Genomic DNA, 18,469 nt, shown 5'->3' with positions numbered 1-18,469 from the left:
TGTGTAAAACAGGGGTAAGGGGGGTATAAAACAGTGATTGGGGGACCGTCAAGTCCGTCATGCTGCAATAGTGACAAAGGGAAATAAAGTATCGTAGAAGACATGAAGTAAAGCTGATGCGATGCTAAGATCAACATCAGCGCCCAAGAGAAGGCCATCAGAGCTCAAGAGATGACAGGGAAGCACATGTGAGCCCTCAAAACGGCCAAGTTCTGGTTCGCCGAGTAGATGGACGGACACGCTATGCCACGCCAAACGGAGCGCCAAAGTTGGTCGTTGTGCGAATCTTGAGAGGTACGTCCACCTCGACCGGTTTGGTCGCTTCGAAAGCCTCGGACGCACCGTTGGTCATTGACTTCTCATGTTCCGCCAACTGCGATTTCATGACGGTAGGCAGCGCCTCCTCTTCGCCGTGGCTGATGCCCTCGAGCTTCTGGTTGACCCGGGCCCAGAAAATCTCATCCTGCGCCGGAATGTTCTTGACCATGAGAGGACCCTTGAGTGGAATGTCGTCCTTGGGCTCAAGACGGAGCGTCTCGTCCATGTCGTCGACCGGAGCGTCTGGCAATTTGTCCGTCTCTAGCGCTGCATCAGCACGGTCTGGCTCGGTGGTGGCCTCGGGCTCTTGACAATCTTCTTCGACCGGCTTGTTCGCCGCCGTAGGCGTCGTCGCTTCACTTTGACCGGCCGTCATGCTGCCGTCCAGCGTTGTCATCGTGGGAAAAAGAGACAGAGAGTGGTTAGGTGTGTGCCCCGCGTGCATCGTCCTGCGGCGCAGCTCGCCGGCTGCGAGTGCTTGCATCGTCTGAGCCTTGGAGGAGGCCCGTCGCTTGTTGGGCGCACCCTCCTGCTCTGAGGAGCTCTGATCCGCGGGTGGTGACGTTGCGGGCGAAGACTTGACAGAAGACTTGACAGAAGACTTGACAGAAGACTGAGTAAAGGTGTCGCGGACTGCGTTGGCCTTGAGGAAGATGCCGTCTAGCTTAGGGTCGATCTCGTGGACGTCAATGAGGGGAATCGGGGCATCATTCGTCCTCTTGCGAGAAACGAGAAAGTCTCGAGTAGAAGATGTCTCCGGCTGAGTGCGCGGATCGAGAGGCATGGACGCAGACTGATCAGGGTTGCCCATTGGAGATGTGCGCGATCCGTTACTACTGAGAAAGTGAGGCCGCTGCGAGGCGCCCTGCAGACCAGGTGGCAGCGAGTCGGCATGGGACTTGCCAACGGCGGCGGCAGGCGATACCAAGCCGCTCAGTTGACTGGATGGTGAAGTCAACGATTTGAGGCCAGCATTTTCGCTCTCCAGATGCTGAAGACGCTCCCGCAGTACATGCAGTTCGCGTTGCATGATGGCCCTTTCGCCGACCCATGATTCGCGCATATCCATCATGATGGTGCGCTCTTCCTGGTAGACTTCTTCCGCGCGTTTGCGATTCGCCTCGAGATATTTACGTTCAGCCTCCCACGCCTCGCGAATCAGCGAGTTTTGCTGGACGAGCCGTTGGACGAGATGGAGCGACGTCTGCTGCGGCGCGGCGGCATCTGCAGAGACAGAGCGAGTGAGCGACGTGGCAACAGCCAAGCTGGGGGAGACAGTATCGCGGGACAGGCTGCCGACAGTAGGCGGCGGCATCGAGGGCCTGGGGGCCCTGGCGACGCCAATATCGGTGGGTGAGAGGCTGCTATCGCGACGAATGGCAGGATTTAGCGAGGAGGCGAGGGGTATGTGGGAGGACGCATAGTTGAAGAGTGGCGCGGAATGGGCGAAGCGAGGGTCAGCAGCCGCAGCAGCAGCGGGCGAGGAGCTGCGCGTGTGGTATTCGTAGATTGGTTGCAGGTCGTACGCGGTGGAGAGCTCGACTGTGCTGGCGGATGTAGGGGAGGCTGGAAGTAGGGCGTCGTGGTGGAAGCCTCCAGAGGGAAGAAAGGTGTCGGAGGGTTGCCTCGTCATTGTGATGGGCGGCGGTGCGCGAGTACGGCTATCATGGCGCGACCAAAAAGGGCCGTATGACTTGCGTCAGCTCCTCAGAAAGAGCTCGGAGGTCCTCCAAGAAACTCGGCTCCGTGTGCGTGCCCTGATAATTTCTCAAATCACAGTGACACAAAGAGAATGAACAAAGAGGGCGGACTGGGGTTGGGCTGCAGCAGCAGGCGTGTGCAGGTGCAAATGGCGGAGGGACCTGGAGGCCGAGTCGCCGCCTGCTGGAGCCAGGGGTCCAGGACTAGAGGACGGGCGGAGTGCGTTGTGGTTTTTTCTTTTTTGTGCAAGGATAGTGTGGCTTGAAGTTGGGTGGGTGGAGGGAACGGGTTTGTCGATTCGACTGAGACAGGGAGACAGCAAAAACAAGAGAGAGAGGTGGCGTGTCGGTAACAGGGCAGGTCGCGTGCAATTGTGTGGCGGAGAGAGAGAAGGATGTTTTGGTGATGATGTCGGTAGGCAAACTTGGGGCAAAAAAAAAGGGTCGAGAGAGGAGGCACTCCAGGCAGGTACAGTGGGTAAAGGTATTTCAAACGAGCAATGTGTGGGTGTTAAGTGGTGCCATGGTAAAAAGGTACTTGTTGTTTGGTACCTCGGTACCTACCTAGGTACGATTGAGTGGTGGCTTTCAGGGTTGTGATGGTTGTGGTGGTGGTTGTGGTGGCGTTGAAGGTGGTTTTTTAGTGGTAATTGCGGTATTTTTAGTGGACAGCGTCGCTGGAGAAAAAGGTGGATGCGGTCCCTGACGGTGCCGTGACTTGAGGTACAGATCCGTACATTTCTTCCTCTGCAAAGCCGTGTTCGTACCGTCGCTCTTCACTTGCATTTCCTTAATTGCCGAAAGAAATGCTGATACTCTCCAGCCGTACGACACAATGCCGTGCAACCGTCTTCCACGCCCGTTTTCTATCCGAAACGACAGCCCGCGCTGACATGTTGCTGCTTTGCGTTACCTGACAGGTACCAGCACATGCCTACAGGGGTCTTGTTGGCGCTAATCGACGGCGGCCTCGGCCCGTCGTCGTGGTCCGGCAAAAAGCAAAGAGGGCAGATTGTCTCAAGCAAATCACCGGATAAAATAATAATAAACCAGGAAGAAAATAAAAATCCAAGAAAGGTGATCAAGCCACAACCGGTTGGTTCATGGTCTGGACTGTTCGCCAATACGCACGCGTTATTCGTCGGAGCTTCCTCCGAGCCGAACCCCACTGAATCCTGCCTTTCCTCTTCCCAGCATGTTGACGGCTGTGATTGTTCGACGCCTCATAAGAACCCGGGCACGAGACACGCCATCTTCGTATCGGTATCACTTTCTACAAAGTGTCGCTTGCAGAAGCTGATGGTATCTAGCTCAAGGATGCATACCCCCCGGGCAAAGCCATCAACTGTGAGCACTAGTTACCAGTTCCAGCACACCGGCCGGCGGCACAGGCCGGCGGTGAGATGCAAAGCCGCCGTCGCGCGGATATCCCGGGATGCTACCGTCGCCAGCTTTGCAAGCAACGTCTTCTTTTGTTTCATCTTTGTCTTGTCATGTACGAGAAGTCACGGTTGCTTTGCCGCTCATGTGTGGGTGTTAGTTGCAGTCTCTCTCGCCTCGACACAAACTCGGCTGTCGGCGAGTGCGCATGCCAAGCATTCAGCAATAAACTTTAAAAAGAAGAAGGAACATGTACATGGGGCAAAGGATGTCCGATCCGCGTAACGGAGTACTGCGTGCGTCTCCCAGCTTGCAGCCGAGGGAGCACGCGTTGCCAGCGTAGTACAACCCACTCCCAGTTCACTCACCATCCATGAGGAAACCCAGCCCAGGGAAAGAGAAAAGAAGGATGAAAGCAGACAACACCACCTTGTCGTCGCAGTGGCAAATCCATGTTCCCTCTGTAGCGTCGACCGCGGAATGCGCTCCTCCGAGAAAGCCAAACCAGCTTGTAATGACTACCAAGACGAGGCGGTGTTGCCAACATTCCCCTGCTGCCACGTACCTCTTGAACGAGCAAAAGCAAAAAGCAATCAAGACTTTCGAGAAGCGAAGAAGAACGAAAAGGGACGAACAAGACGGAAAACAAAACACCACTCTTCATCGGGCTCCATTCGGGCTTCTCTCTCACCCTGCGCTGCGTCCGCGCCCGATCAAACCCCCCCAGCTTGCACGTTCTATGTGGCACCGTCGTCACACTGCATGCATATGCAAAAGAAGGTATATACTAGAAAGAGCACGGTATAACGAGTTCGGCCTCCAACCTGCAAGGTGCATCTTGTAGCAACGAACCTGGACTCGGCATCTCGGCCCTGAGCTGCATACAAGGCAACACAACTTTAAGAGATAGTCAATTCGTTTTCTTATTCACGCCCATATTTTTCTTCCCGTCTTCGCCCCATCTTGCCGTTTCCGGTCAAGAAATGAAAGCATGGAATGAGCATCTGAATTCGCTTGGCATCAGGCGAAGCAGTGAAACACGGACTCGGACTCGGACTCGTTCCGACTCGATCGGGTCTCCGGATCGATTGCCGCCATATAACCGAGAAAAACAAACTCACTGCGGAGATAGTTGTACAACTATACGGAGTACCTGACTAAAAATTGCGCGAAGGACGACCCTCATTTTTGTTTTATTTTGGGTAGTTCGTGATGCGGACAATCAACCCGTCACTTCCCGATTGCCAACGTTTTTGAATGGTCCCTGGCGCAGAGGTTGATAGGGGATCAACATGGATCACCGGAAAATTTCCGTGCCAACCCGTATTGCCTATTTCTGCACCGTACTAGCTTACAATTGCTTTTTTTTTCTTTGTTTCCTTTTTCTTGCCAGAGGATGAGACAATCTGCGGCATGATTCCTTCGGGGGGCCAAGACTCCTTTCATACATTAACTAGTTACAAACTTGACATGCGCCTGGACAGCAAAAAGTGAAAGCAACGTGCCGCATGATGGGCGCAATCGAGCAATAAACGTGGACCAACATACTCCATGCGGAGAACCGTAACTGATGATTGGCTGTGAGACGTGCTTACGAGGGAATACTCACGTAAATAAATGTCTTTGTGGTAGCGCGGTGCTTTCTCCATAACGTGGAATATCGACCTGGAGAGCGTGGCCGCAGACAACAGACGATCCTATCACCTATAATATATGTCAAAATGGATCAAATGAAACCATGATGGGATTGCATGCCCTTCCCGCGGTCGCATTCAACGTCGAGACCATGCAGCGGCAATGTAAGCAATGCAGACAATAAGGAACGGAGTGTGCAACCTGCCTCCAGAACGACCGGCATCGACCCTGTCGGCCAAGACTCTCACCATTCATCACCAACGGGTTGTGGAGTGGGTGACGGCATGGACGGATCTTTCCCGTCCGGCCAAACGATCAGACTAGCAGCCAGCCCTGCCCTCGTTTCCCTCGAGTCTGCGGCTCCGCGAGAAAGAGCGTCGAAAGATGAGTCCGCAATCATCAGGTCATGCTGCGCCGAGAACGAGAACGGGAGACAGGATGACCCCTGCTGCTTTCCGTCACGATGCCACATTGCGCTCTTCAACTGGTTCGTCACAATATTGCGCCCGCCCCGACTTGGCGCATTTTCGTCAGATGCGCCACCGCACTGGGGTGCTGGGGTGCATCTGCCATTGGCTGACGAATCAAGTTTCTGACAATGCGCGAGTTGATCAGTTTGAACTTGTGATACTTCGTAATACTACCAGTAACCTGGGGTCCAGCCTACCCCGGTCTCTAGTGACCTCTTCCCTGTCACACGACACCAGTTTTCTCTCGTTTGGTGGCGGAGCCTGTAGAGATCCTCCTGGAGACGGCGATGCAATATAACTATATTATGTAGGCGTGGTTCATGCAAGCGAAAACGGCTGGACCGTTGTCAACACAGCTATCGCATTCCATTATGAAACTCGCCTGGTAAACGAGCGTGGCGTAGTTGCACAATGTGTCCCTTACCATAACGGCAAATGTCCTTCGATTCGTGGTAGAATGGACGAAGATGGTACCAAGGCGAGACACGACGGCGACATGTCCGAATCTCTGGTAGAGACGACGCTGGAAGTTTGAAAGGGCTCTGCGATATACATGGAGCAGCGGGACCCTTTACGCAAGAAGGTTAGAAGGAAACTGCGGAATGCGGCCGCTGAGAGCGCCCTGACACACTCGGTAATGTCTCATGGAATTCAACACCCCAGTCGATGGGGAGTGCAGCTTGGCAGGGTTGCAGCACGGGAAACCAACAGACGTTAATACGAATTAATTTGTACTGTGCGACGCGATAGTTACCGGGAACCCGGAACAACGAAGCGGCCAAATATGCGAAGCCAATGCTGAGGTGTGTGCGCAAGGACGCATATCAAAATCTCGACGTTGATAGTTGTCAATATCAGTCGTCACGATGCGTGAGCAGTGGCCGTTTGGTGGCTTGTCATGGGCCATCGCCGAAGCAAATCAGCAAAGAACTGTCGGTCCTTCTTGGGGGAGGATCATCCCGCGGATGCGGGTGTGGTTTGGCAGCATTTGTGCTGACAATTTGCAAGTTGCACTGGTCAAAGGGCAGAATATGCAGGCGTCCGATCAGGGGATGGGGTGCACTGCAAGGCTCTGGATCAAGGGGTGGAATGCGCGGCCGTCCGGAGGGACGGTATGTGCTCAAGAAGGTCGGGGTATAAGCCGGGAGTTTATGTGGCATGACAATTGTGGCGTGATGTTGGTGATGGAGGTGATCTTGTCGTTTTTTGCTTCATGGGACCTAATATGACACGGCGTCTAGAAGGGTAGGTAGCATTGACAGCTGGCCGTTGCAGCCACAGGGCAACTGCTGCGGACGAGAGAGACGGGAGAGCGGATGGGAATGCAATGCAGGCTGTGTGTTGGTGACTTGCCTGCGAGAGGGTGGAAGAAGGAAGAAGAAAGACGGGACCAAATAGATGAGGCATGCAGAGCGTTTGCAGTCGAGGTTGAGGATGAGGGTGAGTGGTGGCGACCGCGAGCTTCCTTTCTGGGTGGCATGCAGTCTGGCCCAGACGTTCTTGGTGGGGAGGCGTTCAAAGGGCTTACGGGGCTTACAGGGCTAACAGTGGGTGTCCTGGGAGGTCAAAAGGGGGTCTCGGAGGGATTTGGAGGATTTAGAGTGGCTTTAGGGGGATTTTTGGACGGCTTTTAGCGGGACTCCCACGGGCTTTTCGAGGCATTCAGGGGGTTGCTCGCTGTAACAATTGCTACCACAGCGGGCAAGGGCAACGATTTCACGATTTCACTCACTTACAGGGACTTAAAGACGGCTGGGCTAGTGGGCAACAGTGGGCCTTCCCGCCAACTGACACCAGCCGCATTCTGTTGCTCAACTCATACCCAGCTGGTAACTAACGGTAGACAGACAGTTTCCTCCACACTCTCGCAGCCGCCTCCCCCCTCCACCATGGCTTCATCAAACACATCCACTCCCACGCCATCATCCTTGCTCTCGTCTATGCAATGTTGCCCTTTCTCGACTGCCTGAATGATACTTGTTGCACAGCCAAACGGCTACCATGCAAGGCCACGACATGGACCATGGGCACATACGCCACCCTCCGCCCACCATGCATCGTTGTCTGGCCCTCCCAACACGTTTGATTGCACCTCGTGTGAATGGTGCCAGTACACATCCCATTCAGCAAAAGCACAAGGCCTGTCCACTCTGCAGACTTCCGAAACATTGCCCACTTGTCTACCTGGCCTCGACCGCCACCGCCAATCGCCGTTTCATTGCGGACACCATCGAGCAACGACAGGGGAATCCAAGCCGGGGCCAATCTTCACCAGCCTGCATCCTCTAGTTACTACGGTACGCCTACCTCGCATCCCCAAGAGCTTCTCAACCGGCCACTCTCTCATGCATGCGCCATGGTCTATGAAACCCACCACCCCTCCCCTTCAGCTGCATTTTCGGCCCTCTCCAACCCTCCCCAAGTCCCCTTGCCCTGCCCTCCTGTGTCCTAACTAGACGCTCCCCCCAGACGCAGGCGCAGATGCAACGCAACGAGGCGACATATCAATTCCCTGCATATTCAATCGCCGAAAAGAAACAAAAGAAACAAAAGAAACCCTGTGGCTGAACCGACGCTGCGCACACAAATAGCCCGGCTCTCTGGCCACCAAACCAACAAGCACCCCTCTAGTACCACCACCCTTTTCTACCTACCAACTTGCCAATCCGCTTCACACCCAATCACGCACTTGTTCATCTTAATATTCTGCGTCAATACCGACCGACTGGGGAGGAGCAGAGCCGAGAGACACGGACAAGAGCCACTGCGTCACGCACGCCAACCCGCAAACTCGTGAGGCTCCCCGCAGCTGCTTCTCACCACATGTTCTGGGCATCCATATAAACCTGCAGCTTCCCGCCTCCTGGTTTAACCACCCACAAGATCCTGTACCCTATTCGCCAATTCATCCGTCTCTGCACATCCGCAACTACCCCGTACAGCCACTCGATCACTCCTTTCTTCGCCAGCTGTTGGGATTGACTCTCCCACAACACCGCATTGCACCGCGCATCGCCCATGACATATCTCTACGAGACCCCAGACCCTACAATACACGGCATTCTCCTACCTCAACTCGACGACGATTTAGAGTTTGACTTTGGTATTTTCTTCATGGACGACATGGACGACATCAAGATTCCCGAGACTCTGCGCCATCGTCCACCGTTACCCAGCAGCCGCGACTATGGGCTCGGCATCGAGCTCCTCAGCAAACCCACCCCGAGCCGCGATGAGCGCAACGATCATCCCTCTGAGCCTCAGCGTCGCATGGATGAACAAGTGTTCAAAGTTGGAAGCCCGCACAGACTAGAGCGCAAACCATTTGCTGCCTTGTATCAAGAATACTGGCAGGATACCATGGATAATGACCATGACGAAGAACTCGAATTCTCCAGTAGGTCAACTCGATCAGCATACCCGACCATATTGCAGTTCGATACTAACTTGACTAGGCAACTACCTCTTATCCAAAGCTCCTGGCCGCCAGGTCAATCTGGCTTGCCACCGCACACGGTGGGTTGTTTACAAGGAGGGTCAGTTTATCACTTCCAATGAGAGTATTGCCCTCCGAAATGCCGGTCAGCAGGGCTTGCCTGTTCCGAAAATCTTCTGCCGCGAACGTTTATACTCTGTTGGTGGCGAGGACGTCTACAGCATCAAAATGAGCTACATTGCTGGCCGGTCCCTAACCAAGATCTGGGTCACTCTCACTCATGAGGAGAGAATCGAAGTCTTTCATCAAGTCCGGAATATGCTTCTGCGTCTTACTATTCCAGAGAATGCCCCCGTAATTATCGGCAGCTGTGATGGCTTGGATATTCGAGACAGTCGACTTGCTAAAACGCACTTCGGTCCCATATGCAAGACCGAGAGAGACTTCAACAAGTATTTGGTTTCGACAATTTCAGCAGCCCCAGTCAATGTTCGACGCGAATATCTCCGCCGGCTCAACCAAAAGCGACATCGCATCGTCTTCTGCCACGCTGACCTGTCTCCCGACAACATTATTGTCAACGAACGCATGCAAGTGATTGGCCTGCTTGACTGGGAAGATGCGGGCTATTATCCAGAGTACTGGGAAAACATCAAGTTTTATTCTCGCCCCGAGATGGTGAATGGATGGCACGACTATGGCAAATATATTCTACCCCATTCCTATGACGAAGAAGTCAGGGACTTTCTCGAGGTCAGAAAATATCAGCTGCCGTAAGCTCATTCACCGAGTTCCCGGAGCTGATTGAGGATTTTTCGGTTATGGTTAAAAGGCTGGTCGATTGGACCAACCTTGAATTTGGACCTGGCTTTCAATCGGCGACTGTGGATGGGTGGTTTAACCAGATTGCACCTCAAGTGCCAACGTCATAGTTTGGTGCGATTTGGATGCGGGATACGTTTACTTTTGGAAATATGATGAACAGAAGCATGGTCACAATGTGGTGCAAAACCTGATATGGATTAATTTTGCTTCTGGGAGATACGAGGAATATTTGCTGCTTGGACAGAGGAACCGCCTGTGAGAACATTGCTTGCTTGGAATAATGAGGAAAGAGGTGTATATTTTCTTGACACTTGTCTACACTACAAATTATCGATGTTCATCTCCTTTTGGGGGGTGCTGGCTGACTGCCTACTATACTTTGGAGCATCGCTGATGTGTGAATATGATTGATGTTGGTGATGCTGACGCTGCCACTGTAGGGCGCGAGCTTGTGTTCGGGTGTTACGATTTCCATAGCCAAATAAGCCTCGAGCAACCAAGTACTGTCATTGGTTTTTTTTTTCCTGTTACAACTCTATATCATCTTTTGAATAGAAACACGCCACCTCCACGATGCCTGCTGGCTGGTAGTGCTGATTTGTGTCAGCGATCACCATCGACGCAAGGTCCTTTTGAGATGGCTCTGGTAATGTAATCATTCTGTTTGTTTCTACCTGGCATGCGCATCTCACATATTAGTTCACGTGTACGAAATAGTCTTTTCTGTCCTGTAGGCAGCAACCTTGACACGAGGATAACCAGGCAGAAGACTCGTGTTAAACAACCTTGAGAATGCGTCAGGAGGAAGAATGACTCGATGCTACCAACCCTGATAGCATCTCGACACGTCAGTCACGCTGGGTAGTGATTTCCCCTTGCACTTGTATTAACTATCCAGAAAGCGTGCTGTGATGCCGGCCTGGTGTCAACCATTGACGGCTCGTGTCCCAAGGTTACCCTGCAGAGTGAGTAATAACTCGTCAGCCGATGGCGGATATGCCTTCCAGAAACGACCAAGAAGAGACAGCACAGGGTAGCATTCGGGCGGTGGGACACGATCCGGGTTGGACATTCGTGACCTGTCACTTGGTTCCCTCTTCCATTGGACAGTGGTCGGCCCGAAGTGGTTGACACTTTTCTTACCCCGATGCGACAGCCATCGTGAGCGCTACATGGCGCCTCAGCTCCAGCTCCGTTGTTGCATGTATTAATCCGAGTACTTTATAACTGGGGGGACGTTATTGAAAAAAGGCCGCCGGATGTGACATTCCCGATTCATTCTATTGGTGACGGCACCCCCATGCCCACAGCGTCTACTTGTGGACGTCGGTGAGCAAAAAGGCCAGAAACCCAGGGCCCAGTTCATCGCTGAATTCATGTCTCGGCCATTTAGAAGGTACAGCTGCTCATGCGCCCAATTTCCTGGGTCATCTTAGTACTCGAGCTCCCCCTGGCCAAGCTGTTAACCGAGTCCTGTGAAATTAGGCCGTTGGAAAGCCGACTAGTTCAGCAGCAGCAGAACGCTTGCAGCGGTTAACAAAGAATTGCCACGACGACAATGGACAAGTCAACAGACTTGAGCCGGGATGCCGATGTTGGAGGGTCACCAGGTGCGCCTTGTTCGGCTCTGTCGGCTCGCATGTAGATCCTATCACTGTAAAGGAAAGAGCAAAATAAAAGCCTCTGTCAGTAGTTACTCCGTACACATCAATACATACTCGTTGGCCCGTTTCACAGGCTTGTGAGCAATAAAAGGCAAGCCATGGGCGGTGGTGTAAATGCGCGCATTGTTCGCTCCCGAGAATCTGGTCGCGGGCTCGTTGTCGGTACCGACGGTGGGAGGGACGGGCCTCTTGCCAGGGATGCCAAGGTCGAGGCCCCTTTTGCCGGCGTTTGGGGGTTACATTGTTTGTCGTTGGTTGAGGCAAGGCGTTTTTTCTTCTTCGCAAAACCCCCGGTGAATGAGTGAATTCCTGCCTCCGTCTCGGACAGGCATGCATGGCTTTGTAACTATGTAACTCGGCGATGAACTCGACAAAGGAACGGCAATAACGGGGGTCTATTTTTGACTCAACAAGTGCACGTTGACCGCCCAAAGGTTGTGACAAGTCATTGGAAGGTCCCCTGAGCTGTTGATCAATCCAACACGTATTCTGCAGCCACTACCCATACAACCCATCATGGAAGGGTCCGTGGCGGCGATTGGCTCAACTAGCCAGCATAAAACAAGGTGGCATGAATATATGCATATGCACTGTGTCGGGTCCTTCTACCTGACACGATCGGCTCCTTGATTTACTTTTCTTGGCCCAACGATGGGATTGTATAGACAAGGTGGGGTTTGCGCAGAAGACAGAAAAGCCACAACGCCGAGAACATGACAAGGGGGGGCTTGCGAACATTTGTGCATGTGCATATCAATGGCGGCGGATGAAAACAAAAAACCAGACGAGGGACGGGCACCCAAGCCGGGCGGCATTGCAGACTTGGCAACATGATAGCAAACCCAGTCGAATGCGGACTGGGGGAAGGGGGAGCACGGATCGTCCTTCCTTTGCATTGCCAATTTACTTGGCAATTGGGGAACAAGAGTCTGTCATGGACAACTTGCCGGTCGGGTTTCGTTTTCCCCTACCCTCTCCGAGGCGCGGGCGGGAAGCAAATTGGGTGCCCGAAAGAAAGGATGACAATAGTTACAAGGGGAACGATGGCTGACGGAGCGATTGTAAGCGAATCGCCGCACTTGTCGATCTGACAAGGAGAAGCCAAGACCCGATTTGGCTTTCCAACGTCAGGCTGAGGAAACGGGATAAGGAGAATTTTCCAGCCACTGCCAAGAACGGGACTATTCTGCGCCGGAACAGAGCCCCCTTGACGAATGGTTTTCCGGCACGATTAGAGAAGGGGGAACATTTTTTTCGTTCTTTTCTTCCCAAATGGCGCAAGAGAAATGTTTCCATGTGGCGGCGGCGACCGCCTTCCCGTCCGACCTCTTGGCAGTTTGCGCTGTTGCACAACTTTTTTAAGGTTGCAGATAGGCTTGCTTGCGCAATGAGACAGGGAGCCACGACCACGGGCGAACCGAGAGGCTTTGTTGTCTCGAATGCTGCTGTTGCACTGGGTGGTTAAGGTTGTCGATTTGCACCACCAGAAGGGGGGGTGAATGTCGTGTCTGGTCGCACAACAGGGCAGCTTTACTATCTCAACAAAGTGACACAGTCTGACGCGCGACGGGTTTGCCCTCTGATAGGAAAACGTCAATCACGGCCCTGGTACAGACGCGAGCTTACTTGTCCCCCCGCGTTCTCCGTCTTGTCTGACGCGAGCTCAGCATCGTCGCACGTTGCTCTTTGTGCTGGGTCAGCGCGCAGGGGGGGTTTGGCAGCGTCGTACTCGAAGACCGGCAATGATAAAGTTGGGGACTTTTGAAAATTTAAGCATATTACGAATTGCGAGACAATGGGTGACATGGGAGAGGGCTGTGCGTATCGCAAACTGACGATCCTCGCCAGACTGGAATTGCAGAAAAAGGGGCATGCCCGGTTGTTTGGGATTTCGGTGTTTCGCGTCATCTCTCGGTACCAGAAAAGAGGATAAGATCCCCCGGGATAGATGCGAACAAACTTGCCAACTCTCATTTGTGGTGTCTAGAACCCGGCGTGGGCGCAGGGATATACGTTTGGCGCTGGGTTGGACAGTACACATGCTCTTTGCATTTTGCATAATCTACAAATTAGTGATGACTGGGCCAAGAAAAAAGAAGATGTGCATGTACTTGGAAGGATGTATCGAGTACAAGAGCCAAATCATGGTTAGAATGTCTTGCCAAGTTGACCAAGGGGGGGCGTGTGCGGATCGTGGAGGACGCGCGCCGCCGCGACCACCAAGAAGGGTTGTGCTTTTTTCTTCCATTTTGTGTGAGGTCGCCAACGACGAACGACGGCGCGCGCGGAGCAGGTGGTGATCTGTTCATAAAAAAAAAAAAAAGTGCCACCGAGGAAGTTGTCAAGACTCGGCCATGATCGACGGGGGCCCGGAGGCTTGGCAGGCCCAACGAGAGCGATCTGATGACTGCGCCCGTCCCGAAACCTGCAACTATATACCTTTGTCATGTACACCTCACGATGCGCGTTTTTGGGCCCCGGTGGCTGGCGCAAACAAAAGTCATATGCCGCAAGCATCATGCCGATGGGATCGAGAAAAGGTGGCGCTGCAAATGCTGTCTGGATGTACAGTACTGCCGGCGACCACAGAAGCCAACAGGATCACATCTGCCGAGAGAGTATCAGTTGTGGCAACTAGTGAACAGTAGAGAGTAATTTCGCGCCCATGAGTTCGATTTCTTGGCAAAACCTACAAGGCAAGCAAGCAAGGTTCTCCTAGGGCCTGGTGATCGGGACGTACCGTGATGTACCGGGTGTTGGCGTCCCTCGATGGGCGGGGAGGGGTAACATTTGCGCCACTGCCTTGACACGATTATGTATGTATAAATAAATCACTTCCTGATCACGAATAGGAAGTGATTGCCGCCAAGAAGCCAGAACGGACCTGCCCGTCAGAGTTGCACCGAGAGCAAACCTCCGCCCAGGTGAAATACTCCGAGTAGTAAGATGACTTGGTTCTGTCCATATGATTCGGCCAAGGCTTGTCCGGTGCAACTAGAAGGTCTCGCCAAGCGTCTTTCATTCGCGCGCCTGGACTGATCTTCATATCTGTCTGAACCCTAGACGGGATCTTGGCGAGACACATGAGCCCTTATCGCTGCCCCCCCGCCCCCGGTTGAAGGGGGAAAGAAAAAAGTGGCAAAAGACGGTTGCTGCTTTGTCTGAGACTCGTGTGTGTGTGTTTGATTCATCCAACTCTAAAAATCGGCCTTGTGGGACGGGGCTCACGATCCTGGAATTTCCGGCGTGGCTTTCACTGGTCCCAGAGATGAGTTGTCTCGTAACTACTAGTGCCATTTTTCGATTCTTTCATGGTAACGATTTGATTTTGTCTATTGTGCATGGACTTTGTAGTGTGTCAGCGCGCACTATTCTAGCATGTGTCACCATCGTGTTGTGCAGTGCTTAGTCACTGGCGCAAAGGACATGGTCTGCTCTGAGAAGAGAAAAGGACAACTGCTCACCATGCCCGCCGAACTTCTCTAGGACCATGTCGTTGTGATGCACGATAAAAAGAGTATGCCAACGAAAAAAAAAAAAAAAAAAATATAGTCGAGACCAACAGAGATGGATATTTTTCTAGAAGCGACACTGGTTCGGTGTGCATGATAGAACAGTGTGGCCTATCCCGACCCGTGGACCGGTGCAAACTCAACACGGCAAGGAAAATTGAAAAGACGCAGGAGATGTAATGGTACATGACCTAACATCTTGCCGCGCCTTCATCTGAACAAAATCAAAACTACACGACGTTGTTGACACCAAAAGGGTTTTTGGACGGCGGCGCCTCGTCGTCACATGAAATGGAGCTTGGACCAGATGTTATTCGCTGGAGCAAGGTTCCGGGGACCAGGTCGGCCTTGCAACTATTATTCAACAACTACAACTATTACACTATTCGTATGGAAACAAAGACAACGTTGCAGTGGCTTTTTAGTTACTGCCAGAGCTTCTCAAAGGTCATGTCATTACCCGACGGTGGGGGGACGAGGCCAACCCTTGCGCTGTGCACGCTGCACAATGCAGCACTCCGTCTCCAACAGTCTACCAATCGCTTCTGGCGGATGGGCAAAATTCCATTGACTCAATTTTCCGTTTCAAAATGCTGCTACTACTAATAATAGTTAACAACACTACCAATACACCGACCGTACTCCTCGCTGGTACCGTGTACATGTGAGGTGGTGGCCCAGGGTGGACCAGGCCCGGCCGGCCAGCACATGCTTCAAAAGCCGCAGGGCCGATCGGAACATGTGCGGGCGTCATCCAGTCTCCTCTTCACCAATGATGCGATGCCGTTGTAGCCGTTCTTGTTCCAATCGAGGGGAGCGCCCTATTATGCAAGGTGACGGCTTTTTTTTTTTTTTTTTTTTTTGTTTGGCTTCTCCGAGAGCCGAGCTGTCGAGGTACGAAATGTGGCTAGCTACGAAGATGAGGATTGAAACAAAAAACGATTGAAACAAAAAGAAAGGGTGTTGAGTAATAATACAGATTACAAATAGCTCGGAAAGAAGTCACTAGTTAGCAGTACCAAGCCCGAAGCCAAGAGCTAGGCAGTTGGCAGTTGGGCCCTTTGAACAAGCGGGCTTGGCAACGAGGAAGAAAGCTTGTCCTCTAGCACGTTAATGCCTCTACAAATCAGAGAATGCGCAAATGTGCAGTAGATTTTCAGGCAGTTTCAACACAAGGCGACGGGCGATGCGCTAAAAAAGGGTCCTTTCGTCACTGTGGCTTGAAAGGCGGCGCCCGTTGTTGCCCAGGGTTGGCGCCGACTTTCAGAGGGAGGCATATCTTCTTTTACTTTACTTTTATAAACAGAGGCTCGTTACAAAGGACATGTTCCGCAGATAATACGGACCCTAGTTAATTAGTTAGCCATGTGCAAAAATGAGCGCCATCTTTATGTGTTGTGTTTTGGCTTTTTCTTTGCTGCTGCGCGCGGGGTCGCGAAAATCATGTGTGGTTCTTGTGTGTTTCAACCGCGCGGGGAACGCCATCTTTTTTGACTGACTTGTTGTACGCGAGTACAATTTTTGCAGAAAAGAAGAAGAAGCCAAGGGGGAGCAGTTCCATGCAAGGCAGCCACATTTGTTGAAAGGAGTTCGAAGGTGGTGGTGGTGGTGCGGGTAACCGGCAGCGGCTGCCACGACGTGACCACGAGCACAATTGCTCAATTCTCAATTCCTCCCCTCGTCAGCGCCACGGATAATCGAAAAAGGCCAGCGCAACGCCGGTTGGTGGGCAACAGGCATGCCCGCCTGAACGACGGGCGGCTGCGCTGCCTTGATGTCTTGTGATGCGCTGTTCCCTCCAGGCTGGTTGGCTGCCTTGTTATCAATGTTCTTCTTCATGGTGGGAGGGGAAAAACGCCCCAAAAAAGACCATGGCATGAGAGGGGGCCAAGAGGAGCGTTTGGGGATTCGACAACCCCGGCTAGTTGATGTATACGCGGATGATTTCTCTGATCGATGAGCTGAACCTGGCATTGCTGATTGTGTCTAGTTCTGGTGCCATGGCGGGGAAGGAGGCATTTACAGTTCCAATTATAATCTACTTAATTGTTGGGCCAGATAACGAGCGAGCGCGAGGAAAAGATAAATATAGAAGGATGATGAGGGGCCAAACCTTTTAGGATCCGGGTTGGAATAGCAGGAAAGCGGACATGGCAGTCATGTCGAGTCAGTTACAGTCTTGTTCCGTCTCCTATTACGAATTGTGCATGTCAGAGGTGCACTCGTACGAGACAGAATATACTTTGAATACAACAGCGTTGAGCGCACGACTGGTAGGTACTTGGTTGACAAAAGGTTGCTCTCGGCTCACCGCAGGTCCGGATTTGCGGAGCCGGAGGGGGCCAGCAGAACAAATAAGCATTACTACTCCATTCAAATAATAGCACACAATTCCGACTCTCCACACCAAAAACGTTGCCCCCAGCCAGGCAGGCGCAAGGCTGGCTTGGCTGTTTTGGAGGTGGGCTTCAAACTATTTCCCCATGCCGAGGGGCAGGTGATGTGAAGAAAAGGCGTCTTTGTATCAGTACGTCGCATGTACAAACTACGGCGACGGGCAATGTACGGTTAACACTTTGAGCAATGACGCCATCGTCTGGATGTCCTCTGCCGACGGAACGAAACCGTTGCACACTCATTTCTGTAGGACGCTTGTGTGTGTGTGTGCGTTGTCCAACCGGACGGTTTTCGGTCTTCCCTTTTCGTCCGCGCCGGAAGCCACAGTCGATCAATGTCATGTTGGCAGTAGTTATTGAAAGAATAAGCCTCAGACACGAATTCAGCATGGGTTGGGTGACACAGTGGTTGACAGATGTCTCATCCATCTGTGTCGGAGAGAGGGGGGCCGGCGGCTCCCCGGAAAAAAAAGAGAGCCATAGTAATGATTTGCCAAGCGCGTCTAGACCAAGCTGAAGAATGAAGACTGGGGTTCGGACCTTTTTTCTCTTGTTTCCTCGTTTCTGTAGTCGAACCGACTCAGGAGAACTATCAAGTTGGTTCGCGGTGGGGAGGAATCCGGGGATCCGGTGTCTGTCAGCGATGCAACGCGACTTGCTCTGGGGAAAGCTGCGAGAGTCCGAGACAAGGGTTTTTGCAGGAAGAAGAAGGACAGGGCAACACGCATAGAGTTGCTTGATACGGCGGGGGAGAGCAAGAGGAGGTCGATCCAAGCCGCAGCAAAGCAGCGCAGGGCCAGCTGCAGGATGCAGTTTGGCGCATTAGCTTATGGAGAAAAAAGGCCCCCAGGGGCGCTCTCGGTTTCAGAGCACCTCCAAGGTCCGAGACGGGTTTTCCATCTCTGAGTGGTGCGACGTGAGAAGTATTCCAGAATCGACGGGTTGGTTGTAATGGGGGGAGGGCGTCATGCGTCGCTGGTTTGTCAAGGCCGCGCGCTCTTTGCGAATGGTGAGCACTCATGTGTCGCAAGGCCTTGGCTTTCACAAACGGTACAGCTAGACACAAGCAAGCCCCCCCCCCAAACCAGGTAAACGTGATATGCAGCCAAGACTTGACCCAAGAACCCCTGGTG

The 18,469-nt window shown here is 52.7% G+C and overlaps 2 protein-coding genes across 2 annotated transcripts; one reads left to right on the top strand and one right to left on the bottom strand.

The window, feature by feature from the left end:
- Positions 1-241: 241 nt before the first annotated feature.
- CCM_06511 (uncharacterized protein) lies at positions 242-1,951 on the bottom strand (the record flags this gene model as incomplete). The annotated part of the gene is made up of 1 exon (XM_006671652.1): positions 242-1,951. The coding sequence occupies one exon, from the start codon at positions 1,949-1,951 to the stop codon at positions 242-244; it is 1,710 nt and encodes a 569-aa protein (XP_006671715.1).
- Positions 1,952-6,369: 4,418 nt separating this feature from the next.
- CCM_06510 (Protein kinase-like domain) lies at positions 6,370-9,871 on the top strand (the record flags this gene model as incomplete). Its single annotated transcript, XM_006671651.1, has 9 exons — positions 6,370-6,615; positions 6,766-7,136; positions 7,202-7,332; positions 7,375-7,583; positions 7,660-7,800; positions 7,973-8,063; positions 8,547-8,900; positions 8,959-9,692; positions 9,731-9,871. The coding sequence occupies 9 exons, from the start codon at positions 6,370-6,372 to the stop codon at positions 9,869-9,871; spliced, it is 2,418 nt and encodes an 805-aa protein (XP_006671714.1).
- Between the last annotated feature and the right edge of the window lie 8,598 nt (positions 9,872-18,469).

This window comes from Cordyceps militaris (assembly GCF_000225605.1).
Source record: "Cordyceps militaris CM01 unplaced genomic scaffold CCM_S00005, whole genome shotgun sequence".
NCBI lineage: Eukaryota > Fungi > Ascomycota > Sordariomycetes > Hypocreales > Cordycipitaceae > Cordyceps > Cordyceps militaris.
The sequence above is the reverse complement of the archived record's forward strand: the minus strand, read 5'-3'. Positions and strand labels throughout refer to the sequence as shown.